Source organism: Haliotis rubra, unplaced genomic scaffold (assembly GCF_003918875.1).
Source record: "Haliotis rubra isolate DU_JTF1 unplaced genomic scaffold, ASM391887v1 Scf466, whole genome shotgun sequence".
Classification (NCBI taxonomy): Eukaryota; Metazoa; Mollusca; class Gastropoda; order Lepetellida; family Haliotidae; genus Haliotis; species Haliotis rubra.
The window spans coordinates 731,969-746,038 of NW_025767153.1; the positions used below are offsets into that span (position 1 = coordinate 731,969).

General features: G+C 38.1%; 1 protein-coding gene across 6 annotated transcripts in view; it reads right to left on the reverse strand.

Moving 5' to 3' along the window:
- Positions 1-469: 469 nt before the first annotated feature.
- Positions 470-14,070, reverse strand: part of LOC124290472 (receptor-type tyrosine-protein phosphatase alpha-like) — a 64,021-nt gene continuing 50,420 nt past the window's right edge. Inside the window, exons 13-27 of one of the 6 annotated variants that reach the window (XM_046727176.1) lie at positions 7,952-8,039; positions 7,501-7,562; positions 7,244-7,280; positions 7,011-7,108; positions 6,658-6,783; positions 6,037-6,176; positions 5,011-5,146; positions 4,330-4,476; positions 4,065-4,164; positions 3,566-3,639; positions 2,975-3,097; positions 2,287-2,424; positions 1,916-2,052; positions 1,451-1,586; positions 470-1,039 (exon numbers count right to left, since the gene is read on the reverse strand). In XM_046727176.1, coding sequence (XP_046583132.1) covers positions 968-1,039; positions 1,451-1,586; positions 1,916-2,052; positions 2,287-2,424; positions 2,975-3,097; positions 3,566-3,639; positions 4,065-4,164; positions 4,330-4,476; positions 5,011-5,146; positions 6,037-6,176; positions 6,658-6,783; positions 7,011-7,108; positions 7,244-7,280; positions 7,501-7,562; positions 7,952-8,039 — 1,614 coding nt within the window. In that variant the 3' untranslated portion in view covers positions 470-967. Of the gene's footprint in view, positions 1,040-1,450; positions 1,607-1,915; positions 2,053-2,286; positions 2,425-2,974; positions 3,098-3,565; positions 3,640-4,064; positions 4,165-4,329; positions 4,477-5,010; positions 5,147-6,036; positions 6,177-6,657; positions 6,784-7,010; positions 7,109-7,243; positions 7,281-7,500; positions 7,563-7,951; positions 8,040-14,070 lie in introns of those variants that run through there. The other 5 variants (XM_046727175.1, XM_046727172.1, XM_046727178.1 and 2 more) reach the window with 5 other exon arrangements.

Sequence of the window (14,070 nt, forward strand, 5' to 3'; positions counted from 1 at the left end):
GCGACTATGCTTGTCGTAAGAGGCGACTAACGGGATCGGGTGGTCAGTTTCACTGACTTGGTTGACACATGTCATCGGTTCCCAATTGCGCTGATCGATGCTCATGCTGTTGATCACTGGATTGTCTGGTCCAGAATCGATTATTTACAGACCGCCGCCATATAGCTGGGATATTGCTGAGTGCGGCATAAAACTAAACTCACTCACTCACTCTATTGACACCTGGCGCATCTCATACACTCAGCAATGAGTCAGGTTACAGTAACAACAAGACTGCATAATAATAAGCTTCGGTTGTCAGGCCTGCTTTGTTCATGCTTGTTGTTATCAGGTGTCAGAGGCCTGCGTGTACTGGGAGATACTGACTGGGTGTTGTATGATAGTTGGTAGCTAAGGTTCATTGGGTTATTTGATCCAATTACTTGGATCAAGCTTATTAACATCATGATGCTTGATACAACATTGAATACGCATTGAAGAAAAATGTATTCATTCTGCAACAGACGTTGTGTACTTCTGTCAGGTCGATATCAATATGAAATATGTGCATGGTCTTTCATGATAATGTTGGATTTTAGCATTATGGCCTCGTCCCGCCCATGTAGGATATTCGTTACCACGTAAAACAAATTGTTTGCAGCTTATCGTATTAGCTTGGAAGTACTGTTTGCAAATGTGAATTCATGAATCATCAACAATGAAGTTATTGTCAAGGCGTTAACAGTTCTTATCGTAATATTTGATATTTCATTGTCAGTGGAACTGAATGATCCTGGTCGAATCCTTTATACCTAAAGCATCGATATCTCGTTGACTCCACGATATTTGAAAATAGTAAAGGTTGTGAATGCCCAAATAACTAAGAAATGTTATAGCGTAAGCAAAACTATAAAAACCCAATAATATACAAAAAGCGTAATAGAAAGGTATCCTTGTTTGTGTAAAACACCGTAGGATCTCATTCATGTCACATATTGGTGTAGATGTTGGTGGAACGTTTGTACTCCTTCACCATGTGATAACACAGCTTGAACTGGTCCTGCAAATAGATAATGCTAGTCATGAACATTTACGCCAACAGTAATAACTCATGGACACAAGCATCATCATCAGCATAGATAAAACATTAAACACATAGCCCAGTTTTTACAATATGTTGACCAACCGCATATAAATCTTGCTATACGAAGCTGCCTCCTAGTTTATACTTTCCTTTTTATCTTTAGACATGTGCTCAAGCACAAAATTGATCACTTCGCAAAACCTTGCAAATCGTTTGATTTTCTTTAAAAACATATAATGCCTGTAACAATCTGAATCTCGATTGTGTCTGTGATTTTATATGTGCAGACCAGCGAGTATACGTTGCGATAAGCAGTTCACATGTAAACGACTACAAATAACTGTGGAATTGTAGAAGCATATCATTTGGATCAGTTATTCAACTCACGAAGGACTGTATAAACTGTGATCTGACACGCTGCAGTTCCCTGATGGTGAGGAAGATGTCCACGTCTCCGTCCAGTCTCAGTCTGCTGATGACGTTAAGGATACTGCAGAACACGCCGCTCACGCTGGCACCGTCACTGATTCACAGAAACCATGGCTACATAAAGCAACATTGTCTTCGAAGTCATCCACACACGTTTCCATTTGTAAATGATTTATGTCATTTATATATTTTGTATTTTCATATATATAACTTCCAATATCAAGTGTTGGATTAATATTGTCTATGAATACGTTTCAATTTGTAAATGATTTCAATCATGAATTATGTATTTTCATATCTATAATTGTGTAGATTTAATACCTTATTGTTCATCTGGTATCATGCTTCAGATAATAGTAGTGATGTATTTTGCATAATTCATATTCTTATAACTGCACTGTAAGGAATTATATAAATACATACTGGCAGTGTATAAGGACCGCTTGGTCTTCAGAGCTGATGATTCTGTCCACCAGATTGATTAGTTCCAGAAGTGAGACACTGTTGGACATCATGTCCAGCGACCGGAGACTGAACAAGGTGACTGAATGCTCGGTACCCTGAACAATATTGAAACATCCACAATTATTTAATGAACAGCATATCTCCGATATGTACAATGCGCCATCATATTAAAATATAGTTTACAGATATAATACTGAGCTGTTTTAACTTTTTCTGGACAATAACTGTGTAAATATACAACATGATAAATGAACTTGTCATTACATAGATCATACGATCATATTTTACGTTCATTTTGATCATCGATTGCTTTATGTAACAAAACTAACCTTCTTGTCATGTACAAGTATTAACTTTCTCTCGTTGTAAAATGTCTCGCCCTTGTTAGAAGTGGTTGCCCCTTGTTTCACATTAAATGGTCCATTCTTCAACACTTTGTTCTTTTTAGGGTACATATCATCCGTATCCTAGATAACAAAGTGAAATGTTGGAATCACATTTTAGTATGCAGATTTCAACATGTTGGCAGCCTCTCTTATAAGCTTAACAAAGAGGATGATTCACATTTTTCAAAAGGTCCATCTTAAAGCAAGCAAAATACCATAAGATCCAGCTCGTTTGCATTTCTCATTTCCTTAGTTCCTTCTGAGCATAGACATTGTAATTAAACTGCACAGAAAGATACACTTTGCTTTTCAGTTAAGCTGTTAAATAAATATGTCAAGACATTTAATGACAGACATGTAAAGCAATTAAATAAATATAAACACTCAAGAACTCAACAATTACATGCTTTCCCCATCTACAGTCAATGGTGCATACTACTTTCCATGGCCATTTTCAATGTTGACGTTAAAATACACACATCATTTTATCCACTAACTAAAGCCAAAAGACATCACACGAAACAAAAGGGATTATATAAAAGATCATTTCGTACAAATTTACATATAAGTTTTATCAAATGTAGAATCGACACAAATGAAGGAAAGACAGCTACGAACACAATGATGTTACCTTTGAATCGTCCAAACAGACAACTGTGAAGCAGTCATGGTCGTACACCAGTCTCCAGAAGTCCACCACAGTATCTGGCAGTGGAGTCTGGGTGACTATCATGGACGATGGTCGAAGTGCAGACTAGAGTAAACATAATGAGTGAGAGAGCAGATTTTACTTATCATTATCATTCTAGGTAAAACGGGAAATGCTTCTTATTCAGTTCACTTATGTAAGGAAAATGAACTTGGGTCTTTGGCATGATGTGCAAACGCTTTAACTATAAGGCTAACCTGTAGCCCCAGTAAACACAGAGTTCACGGCAGTATTACTTGAGTATCAAGAGGGATGATTGTCTAAGGTTATATGATATATATAAAGAAAGCATGTCGTCATTACCAGTATGGTATCAATGAACATGACTATATATCAACAACTATAATCCATTTTATGCTAGTTGTGATGACAAGACAATGTTTATTACCGCAACGGTTCAACATATCTGACAACGAATAGCACACAGCACGCATTTGCCCCAGTAATATATAGCTCTATGATTTCGTGATCATGTTGTTCAGCATTGCAAAGAGGAATGAGTGGCATACTTACTGGCAAAACCACAGCATTGATGAAGTCATTCCTACTCTGGACTTGAGTACACAAGTAGGGTCGTGAATTGTTTCCTGTAACAATACATCAGACATAAAATTAGAATCAAGCTCGTTGTCCTTTTATATTTTAATCTACATTGACATGTATATCCTATTAGGGACATGGCTATCAGGACTATATTGTCATCGTTATTCTTTTTCTGGTCCTTTTAATCAATCTTGCGGTTGTATCAGGGAGTACTGAGGTCAAGATCAGATCTAGACAAGCCAATGGCGGTTGTCGGCATAAGATGCGACAAAATTAAGACACGTGACTGATGAGGTTCTTAAGATTCTAACCCCGGATCCTTGTGTTAAGTGCTATATATGACAAGGTCATGCAAAAGGATTAACCCTAGGGAGAATTTATTTTTACATAATGTATGTAATCAAAATGGAAAGCCACCAGGGACAATTTGAATGGAATTGTAAAATTGTGCTGAATGTGTGATACGTACCAGGGAGGATGTTCCGGTTCCTATTTTTCGCCGCATTTTCTAGAAGCAAGGCATGCGAAGTTTCCTCCTCTGTCAGGTCAGATGTCTGTACTTGAAGTAACTGAAGAAACAAAGAAAAGGCTTCCCATGAAGTCCCAATGGAAATCCTTGACGCATAGTGTGTATTGTATATGTGCTGTACACAAAGTAAAGAAACAAGCTCTGCTAGGATAATCATTTTGATAGAAACATAATCTTTCGAGAAGCTGTATATACATGCACTTACTTTAAATTGCTTTTTCAGTATGTTCTCTTGCTTTGTCGTAAACGTCCCGTCCACACCAAAGGTTTTGTCAAACTCAGACGAAGTGTAGAGTGTTCCTCGACTATTAAGAGCCTCCAGGACCACATCATGTACAAACTCGTACTGTTTCTGAATAGAACATATGCATTATTCCAACCTCAATTAAACACTGTGGAGACCACCTGACCACATTTTTTCTGAACAAACATTGAGGGTATTTTGTCAGTGTATTTGAGTGAAATAAGCGACACAGATGAGATAATGTCGACACAATCCACCAAAAGTATCCATTTATTCAATCAGACACACATCCGTCTCATTTCCTTACGAATCGTCGAAACTAAAAAGAGAGCGTTGCTTCGAGCCTTGCACTTCTGTAAAGAACTTGACTGGTAATACAGAATAAAACATCTAGCACAACTCTTGGTCTCAAGCATCAGAAGATGGGTTCGATTCCCCAAATGGGCACAATGTTTGAAGCTCAATTTTGGTGTCCCCCCGCCGTGGTATTGCTGGAATATTGCTAAAAGCGGCGTAAAACTAAATACACTCACTCACATCTAGCACAACCCTTGGTCTCAAGCATCAGAAGCTAATGTCTTGGTGTTCGCTATACAAGGATAAATCTATTCACTGTTCAGGGAACCCTGAGATACCACCTACCGCTTTCTGCACCATGTTCATCCTGTTTTGTCTCATTTTGCCAACACACATGTACACGTTGACCCTGTTGTCGCTCTCAGCTTCGTCCATCAGGTAGTCCAGGGAAATGAATGCCCCTGTTCTTCCCACTCCAGCGCTGAATAAAACAACATCACTGTCTGAACAGATTCCTATTTATATCAATACACATTCACACAAGACATTTCTGAAGCAACTTCCATTTATCCATGATATATGTCGACTTCCAGTCTGCGAAAACGGGTACTGACACCTTGTTCGTGCATGTAGTTGTTCATAAGAGTATACGTACATGGATACCATGAGAACCTGTTAGTTGACACCGAGGCGTTCACCCACCTTGAAGTTACCAGCACTGTGGCTGTATGACCACTTCTCCTGTTTTCTTTCGAAAATAATGAACAGTTGCGTTACATGCATTGAGCCACCGCGACTCCTGCGTACAAGCTGGTTCCGTAAAGGACATTCAAATATTACATATGTTATTGATACCATCTAATTACTATTGGATTGCAGCCGATTTTTCTACTATTTCTGTAATATATAACTTTATATTTTCTTTGAAATCTTACTTATACGCTTAGTCTTTGTATATACAAGCTTGATTTCTGTGTGAAGCCCATGTCTGTTGTCCCTCGTCGTGATATTGCTTGACTATTGATCAAAGCGGTGTAAACTAAACTCACTCACTCACTCTTTTTATCTCTGGAAAACTCGAATGCTGATGCGCCGTAAAGCAATTTTACTCTGTTATTCGTCTGTCCTCAATTTAGTTTCAGTGTACACATATTGAAACATGGTCCACCTTCAAGTATCCACCAAAGGGTTACTATATATATCAGTGGACATCCCCCATTCCAATCAGTACTCTCCGAGAAGGAATCTCCATGTGAGCCTTATTATAAGTAGGTAAAGCCAGTGGACACACATGGAATACATGGTCACTCAGTAGTTAAGAATGATCTGATGTCTACAATGGGTCTGTATGAGTATAGACATATACAATACCTGCAGTGTACCACCATGGGTCCCCTGTCCCTGTCTCCATGTTTGACCAGTCTCCAAAAGTTGACGAGGGCAGGAGCAGAAGGAACACCATGGTCAGGCCAAGATGTGAAGTGGTAGTGCGTGACAGTTCTCTCGACACCCTGTAGGTATGCGACTCATACTTATAACCAGGGTAAGGCGGTATATTATCATAATTAGAAAGATGTCTTTTAACAATTTTGAAATATGAATATGGCTGGTTACAATACTGGTTCCTAGAAAGTTTACAACAAGAAGAGGAAGCAGATGTTATGTTCATTCCAAATATTGTGTAACTGTAGAAAATTAACGTACAGTGTCTGTGCCAAGCGGCCAGGTGAGCACCAAATAGCGCTTGGTAATGCTTAGATTCTATGCATCCGTGCATTTAAAGTTAGTGTTAATATTAAGTACACGATGCCATTTAACTTCAAGGAGCTTCACCTGCATAGATTACAGAGATTGGCTGGATCATTTGCCAAAATATCGGTGTACATGTTATCCAGCTGTTCATCCCTTTACATGGACATTTATCAAAAGCCAATATAATTCAAATATTGTACATGCACGTGAAAGGTAAGATAAGCAAGTATGCAAACTTACGGATTTCTTTACCAGAAACTTGGATATTTTGTAGTCAGCCCTTACTGTCACATTGGTGTTCATCACCTTGACGTGTCCATATGTTTTAGCCTTGTTCACATCAGGCCAGTAGTGTTCACATTTTGTCTATGAACAAACTCTGATATTACATCCAATATACAAATCGACATATTCTAAAAAGTAAAAAAAAATGTTGTTTCACTGAATATGTCGCCTGTGTCATTTTTAAGAAATTTGCACACCACCATGGAAGTTTCCTTCCATCGGGCAAGTATTTTTCCATATTTTATGTGGAAATACGAACATATGAAAATAACCGTTATGACACAAGTAATGTCCTGAACACATCCTACCTTGTTCACCTCCATCAGCCTCGTCAGCATGACTATCTGTGTGACGTCCTCCTGCCACACCATCCGCCAGAAGTCAGTGACTGTACCCGGCTTGGGTCCTTGGTGCAAGAAAGAATGGATTACAAACACTTTTTTAAAACTAAATCATATCGTGATGCCTGATCACCATCTTAACATAATCAACAGAACATGTAATGAATATATGGTGAAAGATAGAAAGCAGCCGTGCTTACCTTGTGTGGCTATGTATTTTGGAGTATCATCGTATCCCTGGGGAAAAATATACGATTATTTTCATCAATAACTGTGGCTACGTTAAAGCAATCACATATTAAGTGTTACGTGAATACGACTGAAATACATACATTCCCACAATTATCCATGTGCAGAAATGTCTGGGAAAACATCGAACTGGTATTTGATAACTGACTTAATGGCAATATATTCACCATAACACTGACATGTACAGATGATAGTGGATTCTACTCACCAACATATAATTTGCATTGATGTAATCCTCTCCCTCCGTCAACACAACCCTCGAATCATCATCTGAATAAAACGTTTATTTGAGATTCACGGATATTTGAGCCATGCAGATGATAGATGTGCCAAGTGAAGCCCCACAATAAAGTTGTTTCTGTGCAGCACTTAATGATATAACATATACGTACATGATAGTTGTCATTAATTAATATTTGCATGAATATTAGTAGATTGTCTTTGACACAATGAGTTCAAAGGACGATTATTGGTGGAAAAGACTTTCAAATGCTAACATTTTTCATGATACGTTCTATGTAATATATATATTGATTGATGACTAAGGACTAAGGACTGAAGAAATATATCTTAACAATGACAAATCATTGTTTTCAGTAGTTCAGTATCTCATAATGTCATGCATCCTGCCAAAGAATTGCAATGGACGATCTACTTACATGCATACAGGGCAAGAAAACGGTTCTTCTTCCTGTTGTCTGCTTTCTTACCAGCCTCATGTGGATGTCTTGCTCCATACGGGATGCTCTGACATAGAGTGTCACGTGGTACGTGTGCATGAATATGCATATATGTTGACAATTTAGGTAGAATTAAGGTAGGATATCAATACTAACAGCTATCAAATTTGAGTATTTTTGATGACCATATCACCGGTAACTATAAGCGAAAAGAAGGATACTCGTGTTAATGAAATACAGTCGACATGTTATTGATTATGGAGGCTAAAGATATTTCCGTACGTCTTGCAATATCCAATGGTAACACGCTAATAATCTGCTTGATGATATATTTCTCACACTAATTAAATACAAAGACATGACAACTGGTGTGGCGATTTGTTACGAGAAAACACTACACGATAAATATAATTGTGTTTTGATGTTTAACATGAAACACTGTTAAAGAAATGAACGGAAAATGGTCTGAACCTTAAACTATATGCACATTCTAACTCTTCAAATGTGTTCACAAGCATTATCCTTACGCACATAATGCAATATTTTTATATTGGCATGTCTGTGTCAAATGGACATTTTAGCTATATTTGATCAGAATTTATACGCTGGAAGAAACCGGCGTCCTTCATGGAGAACGTCTAAATATAGAAATGGCGGTTCAGGGGCTTCCTCTTGACCTTATATTTTAACTCGCAAACCAGTTAACGCTATTCATCTAGTTAAGGGACAATAAGTATTCAAGAGACATTGTCAAAAAAGTAAAAGAAATTATCAAAAGCTGTTAAAATATTGTGAGATAGGTAGCGATCCGGGTTATAGCAGCCCTTGCTTGTCCTAACATAAGACAAACGGAACTGGGTGGTCGGGATGACTGGGTTTATGCATGCTATATATCCCAACTGCTTAGATTGATGTTCATGATGTTAATCACTGGACTGTCTGGTCCAATATTCGATTATATACAGACAGCCGCCATGTAGCTGGGACATTGTTGAATGCGGCATTGAATAACAAGCAAACATAACATGAAATGAAAAATACCTCAAATTCGGTTTCGAAGGAGGCCTTTTTCTTCTTCTCGTTGACAGACTGTTGGAGTTTATCCAACGATACGTGAGGTTGTATCCAGTTGTAGTAGGCAGAGGAAGCCTCGTCGCTGACGTCTCAACGGAAAAGATGTCATCGTCATCTTCATCCATTGCAGGAGGTAGCCTTGGTGAGGATATGATCTCTGATGACGTATCTGAATAATAATAACTTTTAAATACTAGCTCATATCATATCTGCACTTCTATGGAACTCTAAAGCACCTTACTGACAGTACGTATTATTTTATCCCATTCCACTTTTTCACCGCGAAACTACTAAAGGAGAATGTTGATGGATGATGTATGTGTTGGAGACATAACAATATTGCTTCTGAACTTACAAAACGACCCAGAGTAAGAAATAGGCCTCCTTAATAGGTTTGAACCAACCAAAACCTACGACTGACAACTCACTATGTTAAAACATATGCAGAAGGAGTGAGACTTAGTTTAGAAAGCTAACATGGGATTGAGGGAGAAAGATAACATTCGGACTGCAATAGCTAGTGTTATGCCACTGCATCTACACAATAAGGTTGACTTTGTACAGCCACACGTGCTATATACTATTCTTGAATAACGCATGGTCAAACATGACTTTCTGATTAAGGAAGTACCTGTAGTTGCAGCTACAGGAAATGTTCTCAGAGAGGACTGCATTCTCACGTCATCCTTTTTCAGTCTTTTTCTTCAAAAGAATATATCAACACAGTTTACAATGCAGATATCCGTAGTGCATGTGTAATGAAAGAACACGTGATTCAAAGTGTATGTAACAAACGATATGTCCGCAAAAAGTTGGAGAAGGTTTAGACTTTACCTCTTCTTACAAATGACGATAACCACAACAACAATGACCACCAAAACAGCTGCAGCTATCCCACCGACTATACCCGCCATAAAACTGTCTTCTGTCAAAAAACAAACAGACATGTTATTCCAGTACCAAAGTCTTTGGCCCAAAATACAGTCATGTGTTAACTTTCACAATCCGCCTTATACACCTTAAGTAGGAACTGACCAATATCATAGACAACACTACATTTATCTAATGCCATCATATTTATAAAAGACTGATGTGATACTGATGTTACGTGTTTGAACATATATGTGCTTCTTATAGTTGCATATGGTTTACACCAAAAAAAACCAACACAGTTAACATTGATGGCGAAAAACATTGTGTATGGATTTTTAATATCATTGCGTATCTGCGTGTGCTAAAATGTGTTATTATAGCAAGAAAATATAGGAAATTGAGCAAAATAGTGTATGTTTTGTCAAAATGTAAGTTCGCATGGTTTTAATAGACTTGAAAGTGATTTAAATAGATAATTATAAAAGGATGTGTTGATATAAATACCTTCAAGTTGATTGAATTCCCTAAACAAAAACGTTAATCTGATGCCTTGATAGGCAAGATCTATTAAAAACTTTGTTTGCAAATAAATTAATATCAGCATGAAAACATGGCTTGTCAGGTGTATGCCTTTCACATGTCACAAATGCATGGGTTTCAGCAAAGTGGTAACCTGTGACACATGACCCACCTCAATCGTTCCACACAAATCCAACAGAAACACCTGTATACACGGGTTTGAAGTATAAAGTCATCTAGAAACGCTATACTAACTTTTATATCCATTTGCAGCTTTTGAAAGCGTTAAGTTCTGAACATAGTATGAATATGATGTGATTTGGAACAAAGGTCAAATTTAGGATCCGGGTAAGAACTGATCTTCAGCAACTCATGCCTGGCTTACGAGATTGGGTGGTCAGGCCCTCTGACTTGGCTCATTCATGTCACCATATCCAATTTGAGTAGATCGATGCCAATCACCGGATAGTTTGAGGAAGACAAAAATATTTTCAGAGCGCCGTCACACAACTGACATATTGCTGACTGTGTGTTCAAACAACAAACAAATGAAAGAAATGATATAATTACTGCAAGTGTCCCCCATCCACCATGTTTCACAACCATTAAGACATGCTCCAGTCTTTTTGTCACACGCATCGCCGTCCTGACATTTCCCGCAGCGGAAGTCACAGTTGGTACCGTGTTTACCGTCGATGCATGCTTATTGGAACACAAAGAAACATGAAATCTGTAATAATCAGTCAGGAAACATAAGTTAAGTTAATTTGAATGCAACGTTGTTTACACTGCATCCTCGTACATGCATCTCAAACCCTTGGGGATGTGTATATTACATCTCATGCGACTGTTGAGACAAACATATTCGAGAAGCTTGCCTCAACCAGTATGTAAAAACACAGACCTGACATTAAATCTGGGATTTCAGGACATGTCATAAAAAATCCTGGGCCTAGATTTTCGAAGCTCTCTTAGCGCTATGATAGTCGTAAGTGCCATACATAAGCATTAATTTACGACTATCTTAGAGCTAAGAAAATCTAGGCCCTGTTTACTACCTTCGTTGGCAATGAACCAAGATTCTCTATAGCAAAATCAGTGCTGAAGACATTCCAAAAACTCCTGATTCTGACTAGGTAGTGTCCGAACAGGGGTGTACAGAATATACCACAATATAACGGTCGCCGGCTTACTCTGTAGGCATGTGCCATTCATCCATCCTGCTGCACATCCTCCAGGACAGGTTCCGTCCTTCTTATCACATGTGTCGTCGTTTAAGCAGTTTCCACACTGGGAGGTGCAGTTGTTACCATAGGAACCATCTGGACATGCTGAATGAAGAGAAATACCTTTAAACCACAATTCTGTAGATTACGTTTGTTTGGTTATTACTGTCTTGATAGAATTGTCAGCTAAGATAAGCTAAACCCAATCGAAATGAGTCAGTTTTCCAAAGAACATCAACAAGCTCTGTATTTTGAATCTTATATCATTCCTAACTTTTAACTGTCATTTATTTGATTTTAAAGATGCGACATGAAGACTGCACAGTTATGGACTATAGTATATGTTTCAAAGATGGAAAACATTTATAATAGTAATAAGAAAGTTCATTTCTTTCAAATTACGAACGGTTTTTCTAACTAGTTAAATGTAATTAACTTTGGGGGTTAGAATTGATCTTCAGTAACCCATGCTTGTCGTAAGATGTGACTAACGGGATCAAGTGGCTTGGCTGACACATGCCATCGTATCCCAGTGGCGAAGATCGATGCTCATGTTGTTGATCACTGAATTGTCTGGTCCAGACTCGATTATTTACAAACCGCTGCCATATAGCTTGAGAATTCTGGAGTGCGGCGTAAAATTAAACTCACTTATAAACATTTGCCTGCAGTCTCCTTGTAAGCAATAACCCTTGTCGTTCATGACTGGTGCTGACGTTTTAAATTTCGTATATTCTTGTGTAGCCATTAGTATCACTCCATAGGACTCATCAGGAATACGAGGATATGATCAGTGTTTATCTGGCAATCATTTCAAGTCAAGTTTTACATTTTGCTCTGCCTACTTCCAGTACTAACACAGTCACATAAACGGTAAATGAAAGTATAATAGTCTGCCAAAGAGATCCAACATGGTCGACAAGGTTCCTAACTTGGGTTGTACTGTATACCATAAACCTCAAACGGAGCCAGCAATATGTTTTGTGGTCACCTTTATCTTACTGTGGTCGAGCGTATGTGTACTAACCTTCCATACACGAGTCGTCACTGAACCATCCTGCTGCACATCCTCCAGGACATGCTCCCGTGGTCGTGTTACAGATGACACCACTGAGGCAGTTTCCACACTTGGAGGCACAGTTATCACCAAACTTACCATCTTGACATGCTGCACATAAAGACTACATACAGGACAAATACATACTTTGAGACGTTACCACTAATTGCTTGCATTGAACAGGATAAGTGTAACACTTGTAGTATATATATATATATATATATATATATATATATATATATATTTACTGTGAAAATACTGGCATTTTAACGGATAAAACATAGATTTCATACGCCATTTGATTGGTTACAATGCCACAAACCAGCTACTTTTGGCATTAATCAATCAGATGGTTATTGCGTTACTATACATTTACTGTTATAAGCATTAGACTATGGAGTTATTGTGGCGAGTACAACCGATAAACAAAGCTTCTTCATGGTGAAGGTATTTAAAAAATGAAAATATAACCATACTTAGTAGATCGTGTGTGACATCTGCATCAAATTTCAGAGCAAATTCTAGCTTTCTGTGTGTAATCACCTGGAGATCATCTACTTACATCCTCTGACATACCATTACAAATTGGAAAACACACAAGAATGGGAAAATGAAAAATTAAGATTTTGCTCTTTTGGAAAATAACTTTGAATGAAACTCCTTTCCTACCATACCTGCTTGACAGTCGGTGCCATGATATCCTGGGAAACATCCGCCAGAACAGTGACCCGTGATCTTGTCACATACCTCAGTGCTGTTCAGGCATCGGCACTTTTTATCACAATCCTCAGAAAACCACCCGTTACTACAAACTAAATGTCACAAATCCAGTTTGCTTTTGATTTTTCCAATGCTTTATAGAAAGTGGTCATAGGTAACATAGGTTATATTCCGGATTACAGTGAACGTCAAGTTCTTGTACTCAGTGTCCTCATTGCGAACGTATACTCAAAATTTGAAGTTCGAGAATGTGTACATGAACAAGGAGGGTATTCCCAAATATAGCATTTTTATGTATATTACCGACCGATTATGAATCGTTTTACTGATAATGTTCATAAATCTAGAATGAATTAATGATGTAATTTCGATAGGTAAACTTAATGCTGTTGGAGATGGGGGACGTATAATTCACTACCACACATAGAAATCTATCTGTTCCTGTTTAGCCTTCATTTCTATCATAGTATGACAGTTCCATGACCTACCAAATATTTGCACTTCACACAAAGTAAGGAATTTCAGTGGACCAGGTATCCGTATAGTGACCGTGGTTCCTGTCAGTGGCTGGCGGCAGGTGACGTTAGCTATAGGAGGAGGATGTTCAGAAGACGACCAGCTGTAGCACA